This window comes from Pristis pectinata, chromosome 12 (assembly GCF_009764475.1).
Source record: "Pristis pectinata isolate sPriPec2 chromosome 12, sPriPec2.1.pri, whole genome shotgun sequence".
Lineage (NCBI taxonomy): Eukaryota > Metazoa > Chordata > Chondrichthyes > Rhinopristiformes > Pristidae > Pristis > Pristis pectinata.
In genome coordinates this window covers 32,623,505-32,640,763 of record NC_067416.1, presented here as the reverse complement: position 1 = coordinate 32,640,763, position 17,259 = coordinate 32,623,505, and the positions used below count along the sequence as shown (strand labels likewise).

The window sequence follows — 17,259 nt, the reverse complement described above, 5'->3', positions numbered from 1 at the left end:
AAAATGTGATTGTTCACTTTGGTGAACATAACAGAAAAACAGCATTCATTAAATGGTGAGAGCTCAAATATTGATGATGTTCAAAAATACTTGGGTGTACTTGTATAGAAGTCAGTGAAGGCCAACATGCATGGGTAGCAGGCAATTAGGTGAGCAAAATGTTATGTTGATCTTTATAACAGTTTTGTTAAAGGAGTAAGGAAGTCTTACTGCAATTGTATAGGGCTTTGGAAAGGCCAACCTGGAGTATTGTGTACAGCTGTGATCTCCTTACCCAAGAAAGGACACACTTGCCCCAAAGAGAATGCAGCAAGACTGGTTACAGAGCTTGCTGTATGAGCAAAGATCAAGTAGACTTTGACTGTATTCGCTAGAATTTAGTAGAATGAGATCTCATTTAAACTTACAAAGCTCTGACAGGGCTTGGTAAGGAGTTTTGGGCCAGAAGGCATACTGTCCCTTTAACAAGGAAAGTTAACTGGCTACTGTAAATCGCCCTTGGTGTGTAGGCGAGTGTCAGAATTGGTGGAAACTTGGATAAAATAAAGTAGGATTTGTGCAGAATTAGTGTAAATAGGTACTTGATTGTCAGTGCAGACTCTGGGCGAAAGGGCCCGTGTTCGTGGCCTATTTATGACTCTACGTTTATACCTAACTCTACTACTGATGAAATCACCGACGGAAACTCTACGGAGAGATAATTCTTTCTTCATGACATTACTTGCAAATGCTCAAAACAATAGACTGCACAGTTGTTTCCAGTGATTGGTAACTTCGGTAACTTACTTCATATTTAATTGTATTTATATATTTATTGTATAATATTAAATATTATATAATTGTGTAATAATTGTATGATAATATAATTATCTATTAATGTATTATATATTAATAACATTTATTAATGTTACTTAATCTACTGAGTAAAAATTCAGTAAATTAAGTAACTTCAGTACTGCAGTGTCCATCTGGATTACGAAACCTAAACAAAAAAATAAACGTTGGGGCAAGGAAGCAAAGGATGGAGATCGAGCACCATCCATGAAACTTCATGCTTCAACAGCATCAAACATCCGCTGAACAGATGGGCATAGCCATCAGCGGCAAGAGCGGAGCTAAGACCGAAACATGGAGCTCCCACCCCCCCCCTCCCCCCCCAGAGACACGACATCTCCACTCATCCCCAACGCCATAAGCAGCAAACCGAGAGACAGCCGGTGCTCCGCGCGGGGAAGCAGATGGTGGGAATGAGCGAGCGGAAAAGCCTCAGTAAACCGGCTTACCTGGAGGGCGAGGGCCAGTATTCGCCACCGCTCACTGACACCGGACAAAGTCAGCCGCCGTCAACAGCTGGACACTGACTACAGCGCCTCTCCCCCCACACTCAACAACCAGCACCGTCAACAGCCGGTCGCCGCCGCCACCACCCTCAGCAACCAGACACCGACTGCAGCGCCGCCGCCGCCGCCACCCTCAGCAACCGGACACCGACTGCAGCGCCGCCACCGCCGCCCTCAGCAACCGGACACCGACTGCTGCAGCGCCGCCACCGCCGCCGCCACCCTCAGCAACCGGACACCGACTGCTGCAGCGCCGCCGCCGCCACCACCCACAACAACCGGACACCGACACCGACTCCGGTGTCGCCACTGCCGCAACCTACAGCAACCGCCGGCGTCCACCCCACCGCGCGCCCCAGATTTAAATTTTCACCAATCGCCGACCAGCAGTGTTGCGGGGACTCACGGGAATTACTAGTGCGCCTGCACGCCGTTCTCGGCCGGTTGGCCGGCTCCTGTCTCAGTTGGACAGTGACAGCTCATTGGGAATTAGACCTGAGAGAGACCGCTTGGGATTAGTGAAGGCAATTGTGTGAGGTGTCTTTTTTTGGTTTTGCAGTTTTGCTTCAGTCAGGGGATTGGAAATAGACTGAGGTTCGCACAGGACTCTGGGAGTTGTAGTTTCCCACCCCTGGCTGTGAGGCCCTTGTCGGCGGCTGCGGGCCCGGACTCGGCAATGGCCCCATGATTTCGTGCGTGTTGTAGCCCGGACGCCGGAGCAAAGGGGAATAAGTCTTCGACCCGCGGGAACATAAAGCCATTGAACGAGTAAACTCTGCCCGTCACATGGTGATAGCATGGCGTGTTTCGCAGATTTAAACATCGTCAATGTGGGCGATAGAAAACGAATGCAAACTATCATAGAAACGGCGGCGCATCGTGAGTATTGGCCGAGTCAACTAGTTAACCACTTGGATATCCAGGGTTTCTGGTGTCTTTTATTGTATGTTTTTGTGTGCAGTTCATGTAAAGTGAGTAAGTGTTCCCCACGTCTTGTAGTAGGTGATCCACGTGCCTGTTTAAATGCGTCGACTTACAATTTAGACACTTCCAAGTTGAATTTAATAGGCTATTATCTTAAGATAGTACTAGTTAAGCACCGGTAATTTTCTCCGTACTGTTTTGGTAAGTCTTTCTTTTCCTCCCTTTTGCATTGTAGTGGGTGGCGAAAGACTTATTACTCCTCGAGTAGCACGTTCCTTCAAAACTATTCTGCCCCGTTACCTTGAAAGTTATGCTTTACATCTGTGACCATATTTACCAATCGTTGCTTCTCTGTGAAATGCTATAAAACATTTGCTAAGTATCTGTGGTTAACTATAGAGTTCCATTCATGGTTATTTATCACGTATCGTGTCTGTATTTTTTATGTATTTATCCTGAATAGTTGCTAGTTATGGTGTAGATCAAATTGCCAATCGGCCCAAGTTTAAGGGCATAAAGTAACTCGTCTGAACGGAGACAATTTTAGCTTTTGCTGCATGCATATGGATTGTTTCGAAACTTTACATGTGATGTCATCTTGTACTTATAGAGCTCCTTTAACTTATTTCACAAAATGTTTCACATGAGTATTCCCAACCACAATTTGACATCAAGCCACAGATGCTAGCGAGGTGACTAAAAGCCATTGTTAGTTTATAGAGACTGCAGATGCTGGAATCTGGAGCAACACAAAAAGCACTGGCAGAATTCGGGTCAGGCGGCATCTATGGAGGGAAATGGACAGTTGATGTTTCGGGTTGAGACCCTTCATCCGAACTGGGAGAAGCCAAGTAGTTCTATATTACAAAGTAGTTCTATGTTATAAAAGAAGAATCAATTTACTTATATAAATGAACATTCTTTTTAATGTTTTAAGAATTGATTTATTTTAAATTTATCTTCTGAGCTCTTTGCAGGTCATAAATAGTTTAATCTCTCTCTTGCCTAAAAAAAATTCTTTTGGGCAGTTGCATCAACAGCCACTTGGATCCTGCCTCTTCAGCTCTAATATCCCCCTTAAAATTTATTTGAATGAGGTCTTGATCATCTAATATCTCTTTTAATTTTCATAATAGTTCTTCAGTCTAAAACTACGCCACCAGATTTAAGTCTACCCAGCATTTTCTGTTTATATTTCAATTTTTTAAATGTCCACTGTATTCTCTATCCATTATTTGGTTTATTTCCCTTCTGTATTTTTGACTGGACATGTGATATGAAATGATTTGGGTAAATTTAAAGGCATTTTACTGGCAAAACACAACATTGCATAATGAGCCTGGACATTCCATATAATGTTTTTCCCTTTTAATTGCACGTTTTATTTTCTTTTTAAACTTATTAATGATTTAATATTTATCTTCGAATCTGGACAATGCAATAATAGAGAAAAGAAGACCATATGAGTTCTAATTCTTTCAGCAGGCTGTGTTGTTGCTGCCTTGCGGGTATTGAGATATGGAATGTAAAGTAGAACACAATATAGAATGACTTTATCAATTGGTATAAATAATAACCAGTTATCAGTATTTTCAAAAAAATCTGATTAAAAGATGCAATTAACTTCATGTGCACAAAATATTTCAAATTAACATTTGTTTTTTCTGTTCTTTAGTTGGTTATTCAACAGTTGCAATTAATCATGTGGTTGATTTTCAACAGAAAGGGCAGGTAAGGAAGCTCAATCAATGTCTCTATTAAAATTCTGTATGGTGCTCTCTGTAGCCTAATACCCTTTCTATCAGTTTGTCTAGTTAAAAGTTTAATGTATGGCATGTTTTGGTGTAACTTCAGTTTTCATAATTAAAATCAATAACCCTTTGCATTATATTCAATATGCAGGTGGAACAAGTGAGTAGGAAGGCAATTGATACATACCAAAAGTACTTAAGTAGGGAGTATAGGACCTTTAAAGAGACCATATCTGGAGTTTGATTGTGCAGGTTTGGTCTCCTTGCGTAAGAAAGGATGCACTTGCAATAGAGGGGGTGCAGCAAAATTGCTTCAACAGATGTTAAGTTTGCCAGATGAGAGACAGAGGAAGCGTGTGTATTCTCCAATGACAGGTTAGAAATGTATAACACTAAAATTGTTTATAAATCTACATACAAATCAGAATTCCCTAACATCGGACTATTTTGATGATTTTCTTTTTAGTTAAAAAGCATTGCCTGTTTTCAGAAATTGTACAATGCAACTAAGAAACAGTTTGCAGATGGCACTATGTGGCTCAGAATTCACCACTGCACATGAAGTACCTCCCATCTAAGTATCCTTGATATGCAACACAGGTTCCTGTAGCTTTTCTGTTGAAGACCATTTGAATGGAAATATGAGGTCTGCAATGCCATTTTGGCCCATATGTATTTTGCATCCAATCTGTGCTCTTTCTGAGGCCTCACTTCCCAGTTAGCAAACAATTATTAAAGCAAGAGACCAGAACTCACGTTATTAATTAAAATGTTAAAGTAAAATTTACATACCAGCTGAATTTCATAATCACATTGCTTCATATGGTTTTACTGTTTTAAGCCGGAATTGATTATATTTGGCTATCTTAACATAATTTGATATGTATTAAAAACAATTACATTTTAATCTTGTGACACCAGCTCATGTATATAAATGTAAATGATTCTCCTCTCTTTTGTATTTATTGTACTTAAAAAAAACCTTTCCAGGAAATTACCAATCCAGTATCCATTGCTGAGCTCTTTCCATCTCCACCTATTGTGCAGGTATGTACGGAAATGAATATTGTAGAATGATTAGAATGACCTGGTCATTTCTGTATCAAAGCTCCTTTAAAGCTGACTAGACCTGTTTTGAAGATACAAATAGTATTTTAATATGCAAAATCTTAGTACTATGCAGAGGTTTACAGTAATGTTACTATATATTTCAGGGTTTCTGCTCTTGTGATTTAGCAGCTGTAGGTTTTTATTTAAAATCATTTATTTTGTAATTTTGTTGAAAGGAGGACTTGTGTGTGCACTTTTATGCAATTAAACATACAAGAATTGTAGAATCATAGAACAGTACAGCACAATACAATACAGGCCCTTTGGCCCACAATGTTGTGCTGACCTTTAAACCTCACCTAAGACTATCTAACCCCTTCCTCCCACATATCCCTCCTATTTTAAATTCCTCCATATGCTTATCTAGCAATCTCTTGAATTTGACCAATGTACCTGCCGCCGCCACCACCCCAGGCAGCGCATTCCATGCCCCAACCACTCTCTGGGTAAAAAAACCTCCCTCTGATATCTCCCTTGAACTTCGAACCCATTACTTTAAAGCCATGCCCTCTTGTATTGAGTATTGGTGCCCTGGGAAAGAGGTGCTGGCTGTCCACTCTATCTATCCCTCTTAATATTTTGTATGACTCTATCATGTCTCCTTTCATCCTCCTCCTCTCCAAAGAGTAAAGCCCTAGCTCCCTTAGTCTATCATCATAATGCATACTCTCTAAACCAGGCAGCATCCTGGTAAATCTCCTCTGCACCCTTTCCGGGTTTCTGGTTGTTTCAGCAAACCTCAGAGCAGCTTTAAATCATCTTGCAGTAATTTGGTTGTCGAACAACAATTTTGTAATTAACAAAAAGCCTTTCATTGTTTTGCAGAGTTCTTTATAAATCTGACATCCTGAATTTCTGCTGAAGTGTATTATTTAATTCCTTTTTTATTTGCATGTATTCTGTATCCATATAGAGATGTGATTAAAACTCCCACTTATATTTAAAACTTGGTGTTCTAATTATGAATTTAATAGTGAGTCCATAAATTTATTTTCATTGTATGCAAAAAATATTTCATCATTCCAAAACATTATTTATTTTCACTCCTGTAAACTTTTTTAGTTAGTATCTTAGTGAATTTACCTGGTGAGCTGTTCTCATCCAAGGCAAGAATATTAAAATTAGCCATTACCTCCTCAGTGAAATAAAGTGAAATTGATCAGGTTTTCCAGGAGTGTTTTCTATGCAGTGAATCATAGGAGAATTATTTATGTGAAATTAACCACAATGGGATAATACTGAACACAAATGTACTGAATCTATTCAACTCCACTCCATTCTGAAGAATGGATTAGGTGGGTCATTAAACAAATATTTTAATATTTTTCTTTCTGTAAATTTACAACCATCTCTTAGACTAAGTCTAGGAAATGTACAGAAAATAGATAGGCAGGATGAATATTTGAACATGATCACCTTGTGAAACTTAAAACAACGAATTCTGAGATTATACATGCTGCCTATTGAGATCTTCATAATGATGTTTATTTTGCGAGTGTCTAGAGTGCATTAACTTGCATAATTGGATGTTGTTTCTCAAGAGATTGTGTTTAATTTCCAACTGCCAGTACTATTGCAGATACTTTTCTGTAAAATCTTGTTGTGGGGGGAGGGTGATGAGAATTAATGATTCCAGCTAAAGGAAAAGTACATTTTTCAGTGACCTTAAAAGGGAAACACAAAAACATAAAACTGACAATGAATTTAATAGAATTTCTGTCCACTAGGGAAAATCAAAACCAATTAAAATTGTGACCAGACTTACTTTGATTGCCTCTGATGTTTCTCATTATAATCAATTGGTAAGTATTAACACTTCATTTTTAAGGTGTGTGTTTTGTTAACTATTTATTTCTAATAGTGATATTTTTAACTTGATTGCACTGGAGAGAATGCAGAAGAGATTTACAAAGATGCTGCCAGGAACGAAAATTGTAGAAATGAGGAAAGATAAATGAACTGAGGTTTACTTCAGAGCAAAAAAGCTGAGGGGAGATTTATTTGAAACATATAAAATTGAAGAACCTAGAGAAAATGGGAGGATCAATTTCCCTTGGCAGAGGGGTCAAAAAGACATTCAGTATGTGTAAAGTAATTGTTGAAGCAATAAAGGGGAGAGGAGGTAGAAAAAAAATATCCAGAGGGTGGTGGGGTTCTGGAGCTCACTGCCTAAAAGTAGTAGAGACAGAAATTTGCATCACATTGAAAACATCCATGAACACTTATTTGCAGAGTTGTGACCTGTTAGACTCTGGATCTAGTGCTGGATTAGACTGATTTGGGTCTTTTTAGACTGGTGCAAACAGAAAATTTATGATACAGCCTAGGTTCCTATGAAATGTGTGGCTATAAAGATGTAAATGATTTTCTCCACAATAGAGGAGTCATGCAGAAAGGCAAAAATTGGATGGTATAATTTTAATTAACATTGTACTGGAGCACAATTTTGCTCCTCCGGTTCTTGGACAGATCCTTGCAAAGAACAGTAAGAACCTTGGAATTGGAGGAGTAGCCAGAGAAGTAGAGCCAAATGTCCTCCAAGTTCAAATGGAAGCTTGCCTCTGAATAGCTTTAATTAGCCAAGGAGGATATTTTTGTTAGTGGTATTTATTTAAGTTGAAAATATATATAAAATGAATGGCTTTATGATTTTTGTTATGCATCAGAAGAAAAATGTTTCTTTTTTATATTGTACACATACTTGTCAAATGTTAAAATTACTCAGTTATCAGATAAATTCCAGCTCTGAATAACAATGTTGATACTTTATAAAAGGTGCAGTTTATTTTCATGATGCCCATCTTATCAGTTTAATGTATCTTACTGTCCAAAGTGGTAAATATAATTCTGCTTTCAATCAAGCATGTTGAGAGCAAAATACTAAACATTTATATGGTTTCAGTTTTATTAGTTGTAACTCCATTGAAGTAAATGTACTGTTTTGACCACTGAAACTTGTGTTGCAGAGAACTGCTTACCCTCAGACCATGCCATATGATATTATAGCTGTGGAACCCAAAACAGAAAAGTTGTTTCATGTAAGTGAACTAGAATCAAGAAGGTATAATTAACTAGTATCTATTTACATATGAAACAATTAAAAATTACTGTGTATCTCTGTGTCTTAATTTGTATATGATCTTTTTAAGATTGCTGATCCAGTAGCAAAGTTAAAATTGACAAATAGAATAATTAAACAGAAGAGTCACTTATCATAGCTCCATTCCCCATCCCCCACAGTCTGGTATGATCTTAATTGGTTATTACTATTTTAGGTTAGATAATACACAGCATAGAACTGTCTTGTGGGTCTGGATCCTCAAAATGGATATGAAAGGGGTCGTTGCTATAGATTGGACTAGCATGCAGCAGCATTAATGGGGCTGGCTGCTGGCTCTTGACAAAACAGCGGCAAAGAAGTTTCAGTCCATAAAGATGTATTGCTTAAAGCTGCATGCCATTTTCCAAGCTTCATCACAAGTCAGAGGATCAAAGGAGTGTTGTAACAAAGCATCACCGGCACAGAATTCTCAAGGTTTAAAGCACTTTCTTTCACTTCTGCAGAAAATACAAGCATAGTGGGTAACTAGTATTGTGGTTGTCAATCCCCCTTTTGTCTACTTAACGTCCAGTAGCTCTCTCTTCACAGCAGTTAAATTTTGAATTATAACTCTAGCTCATCAAATTTTAATACCAGCTTCAGTGCTGGAACTAGAAGTAGAAATTTGATTAAAAGCATTGTTTTTCAGCATTTTTGTCTCCCCATTTCCATTTATGCCATTATGGTATGCCTCACCTTACTTTGACATACATGCCCGCAATTCAGATAAGTAACATTAATTCTAGTGCATTTGATTCAAGGCTGTTTGTCATATTGCCTGTGTATGTGCACAAATACACCCATATGGACCGCACATCAGAAATTAATACTGAACGACTGGAAGATTTTCTATACTTACTCTGTTTAAAAGAATTCCTAACTGTTTACTAAATTGTCAGAGTTGAAGAGGAGTAGACTCTGTTGTGATCAATTGGATTAATTACTCAACATATTGTACAAATGGACCAACAGCAACTTTTTAATGGGGGAAAAATTGGTTGCATTGGAAACATAATGAAATAGTGAATCTAAATTGACTCACTGCTAGTCTCTCTTAGTTTTTGTGAATTTGAGTTTGGAAACACTATTACTATATTACTGTTTCCTGTGACTGTTGTATGGCTGCTGGAAGGCAGGCTTTTTGTTTTTTGGCTTTAACATGCATATATCCTGTCAGGATGCTCACAATGCTCAGCCCTGATGGACTGGCTATAGACCGTGAGGTAACAATTTGTGTGTTTGCAGTCCAGGAAAGCAGACTTGTGTGCATGAGAACAGTGCCCAACAGCTAGAGACCAAAGTCAAACATAAAATAATAGGAGCAGCCATTACTGCTGCTACATGCCCTCATATTTGCTTTGAGGGTCCAGACCCAGAGGACAGACTTGTGTTGGTGTAATATCCAACCTAAAATAATAACAGCTGATTAAGAATATAGGCCTTAAAACTTGTTTCACCATTCAACAAGATCCTGGCTGATCTTTTTCCCCATATCCTGCATTCTCCCCACATACTTTGATTACCACCATTATCCAGAATTCCATTGATCTGTTTTCAGCGAACTCAAACTACTACTCCAAGTATTTTAGAGGCCACCTTTTTTCGAAGCCTTCTCTAAATGTCTTGCTATCCTGGTGCTTGTATAGCCCTTCTGGATCGCCACTATTAATTACTCTTGACCACTTTGGAGCTGAGACAGTAATTCCCTGTCCATCATTGCCTGATTGTAACCTATCATTACCCAATGTCTTGCCTCACAAAACGTGGTTCTTTAACATCTGTTCCTTGAGGTACCTGAGAAGAAATGGTGTACACGTTAGGTGTTCTTGCACCAATGTACACCTGTAATATTAAATCTCAACACAAAGCATTACTCAAAACTGCAAGGAAATTGTAGCAAAGTTCTGCATCCTTCTGCAAATATTAACCTCAAATCATTGAGGGTACCATTTGTTAATTGTGTTAGAGAAGTAAGCTTATGCTGAGGTTGCTAATCCAGGATTGGCCACTACTGTAGGATAAATTTGCAGGGAACAAGTTTACAAAAAAAAAGCTATCCAAAATTATGAGTGTGTACTTCATTTCAAGCTTCGATCAAATATTTATGTTGCAACTATAGTTAAAATTTCTTGCAATGTAATAGCTTTATGCTCCCCTAAATGCTTCTTGGCAAGCCGCAAGCATCCTTAGCCATTGCTCCCATCCTATTAAAAATATTTGTTTAGGAATGGTAACTGAATACATGAATAGTGGCGGTGTCTGTGTTAAATGTGTTTATGTTGGATTACTCACATGTAAAGAAAAAAGTTGGTTAATTCAAGACCCAGGAGTGTCATATTGTCCCCTTGACATCCTGTACTGCATTGTGAAGGAAGTACTAATATGTAGCCTGTAAGCAATGCGTAAACTTTCTCCGTTGGCAAGTGCAGCTCACTGATGTACGCTAAAGGTCATTGTTTGCACTTGGCTGATGTCCAGATTTAATCTACTAACGTCGGGAGGCTCCACACAGTGAGAGTGCCTGTAAATGAGCCCTCTGAGATTTAGGTGCACTGCCACACATGTACAATGAGTAAAGTTGTGCTTAGTTGTAATGAATATCTGAGAAGTCTTTGATTACCTCAGTTTCTCCTGATTTCTGGGGCTTGAACATCTCAGGAGCCATAAAATCCAGCTCTTTCTCAGCTGGAGAGCTCAACCTGTTTGTCCATTGTGAGCAAAGGAATCGGGTGAAGGAAGAGAGAGAAGGTTTGTTATTGAAAAGTTTGAGAAACAAAACTGTGTAGAATCTCAACTTTTGAAAGTTGCCCATTGCTACTGTGAGAATCTCTGTACCTTCTGAGGGCTTCACATAAACTTAACAGGCCTTGCCTCTGCTTTGTCCTCCAGTCCATACTGCTTGGGCAACCTCCACAACTGTCCCCAACCCCTGATGTGCCTGGTGTTTGCTGCAGTGGTCTTGCTTGAGATGTCAGTGCCAGCTCCCCAGATCTCTCCCCATAAACCTGGGAACACATTTCCTGCTTTCTGGAGCTGGTGTAGTCGTGTTGTATTAATCAGCACTCTAGTCGCTTGATAGGGATGGTGATGATGAGTGTGTGCCATTAGAGGGCTGGCCGATGAAATCTCAGTTATGGACTTAGTGCTGGCAACTGTGAGAAGTTCATTGAAAGCTCTTCAGTAGCACCATTGAAATCAACATTAGAGCCCACCAGTGATTTTCTTTTAAAACTGATTCTGAGATCCTATTAAAAATATTTAAGACATTCAATATCATTTTAATGCCAATGGAAGTGAATTTTAGACCTCCCTCTCGTATTCTTCAGCTTTGCTCCTTGCTCATGTTTCATTTGTATAAGACTTTCATTGTATCCTGCTGCTTCTGGCAACATGTAAGTGGGGGTGAAGAGTGGAGGAATTACTGACGTTTTGAGTCAAAACCCTGCATCAGGACCATGCCACTTTCTGTGCCTCTGCACGCAGTCTGTTCTTCCGCTCTCTATTTCTGACCACCGCCTCCTGGGCCAGACAAACCAGTCTAATCACATCAGACTTCTGCCAATGTGGAAGACTTTGTTCTCACCTTGCTGTGTGCTCTTGACATTAGACCAAATGTGTTATAAAATCTTTTAAAGAAGTATTTGCATCCATGCAGACACTGGAAGATATAACCAAAGAGCATGAAAGACATGATAATAGGTAAATGAAAGTCACAATGAAATGTCAGAGAAAATAAATAAAGAAAGAAATGGTGACAGAATGCAAACGCAAGGTAATTTTGTCCAGAGATGAAATGGAATACTTTTGAGTTACTGATCTATTATTCATTAGCATTATAAAAGTGAAAATTGCTTTCAGGAGAAATGGTGGTTAATTAGGTAAAATTTACTTTGTTATATTGCTATATCACAGACATCTATTTCAAATACAAATTATTTCTTAACAGGTGGCCTGTATGACCTTGGATATTGACCTAATTTGTATTCAAGGGACAGCAAAACTACCATTCCGTATCACTCGGCCTCCTGTGAATGGGGTAGGTACTATTTAACAGTTGGGGGGAAAATGCCTGTTTCATATGTGTGTTTTTCTTATTTTAAAAAATGAGCCAACAAACAGTAGAAGAACACTAATTTGTGAAATAAAAACTGAAAATGTTGGGGGGAAAACTCAGCAGGTTAAGCAGCATCTGTGGAAGGAGAATCAGTTAATGTTTTAGATCTGGGACCTTTCATCAGAACAGAGAGAGAAACAAGTTGAATTGTTAATAATGAGAAAAGTTTTATTTAAATAAAAACAAGACAATGAAGGGGTACAGAGGCAAAGTGGTAATATTACTGAATGAATTCTTTTCGCATCCTGCCACGATAGCTAGGAATTCAAATTCATTTAATCAAATAAATTTCAAATGAAAAGATTATAAATGGTCACCATGAAATGCGTTTTTGAACAAAAATGTATCTGGCTCACTCTTTCTTACCCAAACCTTGCCTGATTTCCAGACCCAAACAATGTTATTAACTCTTAACCATATTCTGAAAAAGGCCCAGCAAGTTGCTTTGTTCAGTGGCAATGGTACACTTCTCTCTTATGAATTTAATAAATTGTCACAAACATTAATGTGCTGGAATATCATTACCTTACCTGAGGTTTGCCTTTGTACTTCAATATTTAATTTATTTATAAGGCTTCAATGAAAAATTTCGTTGGATGGTCTAAGATATCTGGTTGGAAGGTTAAATATTTCTCTTGCAGCTAAGCTGTTGCTAAACTAAGTTGATTCATTCATGTGTCTAGAGAAATATGGTGCAGGTCTAAATCAGCATCATTCTGCTCATTAAAATGCTGATCGTAATTGAGCTACTGATCAGTCAGGAATTATGCTCAGATGAAGCTGAAGACAGTTCTGGTTTTACTCCCGGTCTCCAGCAGGTCAGCTGGTGTGTGGCTCAGAGGATTTAATTTAAAACTCATTACGATGTTGGATACTGGTGTGGAGACCCATTCACCAAATCTTCATTGAACCAGAAACATTGCACATTAGGCGTCAGTGTGTGGAAGACTGCAAGATCCTACAAATATCCCCAGGACAGCCTGGAAGGATCCAGAGACGAGGAAGTTGAGCGCAGTAGTGACCTTGACAACAAATGGAAAAATACGGCCAGCAAGTCCATTTGGCCAGCAAATCCACTTGTTCCAGCAAGCTAGAGCTGCCTACCACCATGCAATGTAAGACTCTGGACCTCCTTGCGCATTGACACTCCAAAATGTTGAAAAAGTTTATCTCGGGCTATAAACTCATTGTGCTGGTTAGGACCCCCTGAGGATGCATTGAGCATCTTTGATCCATTGGCAACTATTATACTGTATAAGACTCTCCTATGCCCACTGAGAGATCAGAGTTCCACAGTGGAGATTATATATACTTTCATCAGTGTATATCTTGCCATTCATCACAAGTGAAGGGGCAATTGTCAGGCGTGGAACAGAAATGGGTAGATGGTTGAAATAAATAATATTGATGTGGGTAAAAATTACATGGATAAAATCATGAGGGGCATAGACAGGGTGAAAGCACATAGCACCTCCTCCCTGGGAAAAAGACTAAAAACAAGAGGGCATAGGTTTAAGATCAGAGGTGAGAGATTGAAAAGGGAAATCAGGAGCAACTTCTTCATGCAAAGGGTGGAATGAGCTGCCAGAAATATTGGTTGAGACAGGCACATTAGCAATGTTTAAAAGCCATCTGGATAAGTACATGGGTGGGAGAGGTTTAGAGGGCAATGGGCAAAACGTGGGCAGATGGGACTAGCTCACTGGGCAACACAGTCAGCATGGACAAGTTGGGCCGAAAGGACTGCTTGCATGCTATAAGACTCTACGATTCTGTGATGTCATAGTCTCACTGCTAATGATTTCATGTATTTTGTCCCAGGTATTCACTTCTATCTATTCTACATGTTTGCCACTTTATTTCTGAGATATTTTCTTCCAATGTGTTTATGCTGTCCCAATACGTCCCCCTTTGGTCATCAATTTTAAGGCATTCATCTTTTCTACCATTGGGAAATTTTACACGTGTCTCTTGGTCGGTCTCTTTCTTTATTACTAAATCGGCATTGTGATTTACCTGGCATATTTTGACTATGTACATCAGGTCTTCGTAGATACAGTACTGTAAGTCATTTGGTTAAAGTACTTGTATTCTCTGTCTAGCGTACAGCCCCACAATGAAATTTAATGTTCAGTGTGTTTAATTGATTACCGTTCCACAGGGACTCGTCGTTCTAAATGCTGAGTTTTCCGATGTCCATTTATCCTCTGGAACATCACCTGCAGCTACTTAAACATCATTTGTGATGTTTTTCTTTGTTAATTTTTCTTCCAATGTGAATACTTTACCCAATTTTATGTGTCGCTCATTTACCAGATTGCAGGTTTTTATCTAACTTGTTGGGTTCAGCAGTGCCTTTTTTGTTTAACAAAAAAACAGTTATCACCAGAATTTAGACCATATGCTGAGTTGCCCCAAACTTTTAACAATAGTTAAGTTTCCGTTTAAAGTTTATATGTATGTATAATTTTGCATTTTGCTAATGTTTTATTTATTATTCGATGTCCTTGCATGCATGCTGGTTGGCTGTCATTCCACACCATGCTTCTTCATCATCTGTTTTTGATTTCCATCCTGTTTTCTATTCCTCTCACCCAAATTGTAATCCTTTACCCCATTCATTGATATTCACCCATTGACCAAATATCTTGCCAGTTTCCCAAATTTAAACCTTTTGAGGTCCTTAATCTGTTGCTCAATTTTGGGGACCCAACATTCACAGTATTTGCTACCAGATTTCTTGCAGCAGCTATGCAACTGCAATACCTCTTGCATACTTCCTGGGGAAACAATTTTTCAAGCATCACCTTTGTTTCCCTTTCTACTGTGTTTGCTTCGCCAGCCTCTGCTCCTTTCAGTTCTCATGGTTAGTTTCCAGCAACCAACACAAACCATTCTTGCACAGATTCCTTCTCTCTCAACCATCTTAATGGGGGGTGTGACCACAATGGCTGTGGTATGGCTCACATCCTGCATTTTCCACATTTTCTATTCTATCCTGATTGTGTCTCTTTACTCTCTTAAAATATTCTCCACATTTTGGCACATTGGTATTTAGCCTCTTAGCCCATCCTCTCCTTGGTCAGTTTTGTTGTCAAATGATGACTTCAGTGAATTCATCTCCGCCAAAGTGCAAGTTGACGCTTCCTGTTGACTTTTCACCTTGGCTTACTTTGAACTTTAAATCTCTCCCATGCAACTGTGGTTATCTCTGGCACTTCCATCGCAATTCCATCACCATCGTTATCAGGCATGCCATTTCTGACTTCTTGTCATTCATCTACCTTATTTTTATTCTCACCCCCATCTTGAAAGAGAGGTACTCTTGCCTAGGAATCGGATCACAAATTGGAGTGTTTTGAAGCATTTGTATGATTAGAAAATTGTTTTATGATTAAATCTGAGAGTAATGAAGTTTTCAAAATTTGACCAGGTGTCTGCACATGTAGCATGATCAGAAGAAAATTAGGCTTGCAGGACACATGAAGAGAGATGTCATTCATTGTGTATTTTGTTGAGAATTGGCAGCTGAAATTGGGTCACATTTGTTTTGCCACAAGTAGAGATGCGTGTTTTCATTGGTAAAAAATTATTTCCCATTCAACTTTTTGAACTGAACCAGAGCCCTTGGCATTCCTCCTGCTATATTTCATCTTGAGATAAACTGCAGACCACTATGCCATCACTAAGATGAAGAATTTCTACCTCCTGTAATAATGCCGTAGTTCATCTGCTGAAACTTGCATCCATGGCTTTGTTACATCCTTACTTGACTATTCATTCCTCCAAACACTTGCTTCCAAGTTGTCTGAGTCAGTTTGCATTGATTCCTGTTCGTCCATTTGTGGTTGCCAATGCACATTGACTCTCAGTAAAGTAACATCCTAATTTAAGATTATCATCCTTATTTTCAAATCCCAGTGTGGCTTCACCCCTCCTTACTCTGTAATCTCCTCCAGTACTGTAATGCTTCAAGATAACTGGTTCTCCAGTTTGGGTGTTTTGAATGCAACCAGTTTAAATGTTCCAACTGTTTCCTTTAAAATGCTTTACTACTTTACAGCAGCTTGTATTCACACAGTGTCTTCAATGTGGGGCAGTCGCACTCTGCATTTGATGTGGAGCAGTCATATTCTACTGCACATTGCTAATTTAATATGTCTTTACATTTACCCATGTAAAGACACATTAAGTTAGTAATGTGCAGTAAGCCAACATTTTTTTTTACAAGATTCTACAGCTTATTAGGCTCAAAGGTCTTCCACTCAGTTTACCTTTGCAAGGGAAAGAAATCATGGGTCAGGGTCACAGGGCAGGGAGGCTTTCTTGGTGGTAGAATAATTTTGCTGGGATGTTAATTTGGGGTTGTGTAGTGGTGCCATGAGTCAAGTTAGAGCATCAAGAAGACACTGTTGCTGTTAGCTGCTGTGAAGGGGACATGGTTGGTTGAGTAAGCTGGCATTCGGGACCAGGGTTGGTGTTGAGGGTCTCAAAAGGTCATAGTCTTAAGGGTGAACATTTTATCTTGAGGACTTAGCTGGATGGTTCCTAGTGCTGGATTCAATGACATTGGATATCTTTACACATGTTCAAGAGCCTTTATGCATTATTGCATCTGACAATCGTGGGCACAGGGAAAAAAAACATTTCTTGTGTAAATAAATAACTGCTTTGTCATCACTCTATTGGAAATCTTGAAGCTATGGAGCTCATTCCATAATCCCAAATTGAAAGGCAATAAGACGTTACAAGTTAAGACAAAGCCATAATGCAAACTTTGCTGGTGTGACTTTCATTTCTTTTATGTGGTTACATTTCTTTTATGTGGGGAAAGTAGAACTTTCTTATGTGCACTTAAGTTTGATATGTACATACTTAAAGGACTCGCAATGCATGAATTCTACAGATGGAAACTCTGAA

At 38.9% G+C, this 17,259-nt stretch overlaps 2 protein-coding genes across 4 annotated transcripts in view; one reads left to right on the top strand and one right to left on the bottom strand.

Moving 5' to 3' along the window:
- The window catches only part of kif20bb (kinesin family member 20Bb), a 59,445-nt gene extending 57,772 nt beyond the window's left edge, over positions 1-1,673 (bottom strand). For 2 of the 3 annotated variants that reach the window (XM_052027633.1, XM_052027635.1), the window contains exon 1: positions 1,284-1,672. The gene's annotated coding sequence lies outside the window, so the exon portion shown is untranslated. Of the gene's footprint in view, positions 1-1,283 lie in introns of all 3 variants that reach the window. The other variant, XM_052027634.1, reaches the window with a different exon arrangement.
- A 110-nt stretch (positions 1,674-1,783) lies between these two features.
- The window catches only part of rpp30 (ribonuclease P/MRP 30 subunit), a 29,887-nt gene continuing 14,411 nt past the window's right edge, over positions 1,784-17,259 (top strand). Inside the window, exons 1-6 of the mRNA XM_052027636.1 lie at positions 1,784-2,219; positions 3,940-3,995; positions 5,006-5,062; positions 6,853-6,927; positions 8,092-8,163; positions 12,172-12,261. Of these exons, the coding sequence (XP_051883596.1) occupies positions 2,138-2,219; positions 3,940-3,995; positions 5,006-5,062; positions 6,853-6,927; positions 8,092-8,163; positions 12,172-12,261 (432 nt within the window). The 5' untranslated portion in view covers positions 1,784-2,137. The remainder of the gene's footprint in view (positions 2,220-3,939; positions 3,996-5,005; positions 5,063-6,852; positions 6,928-8,091; positions 8,164-12,171; positions 12,262-17,259) is intronic.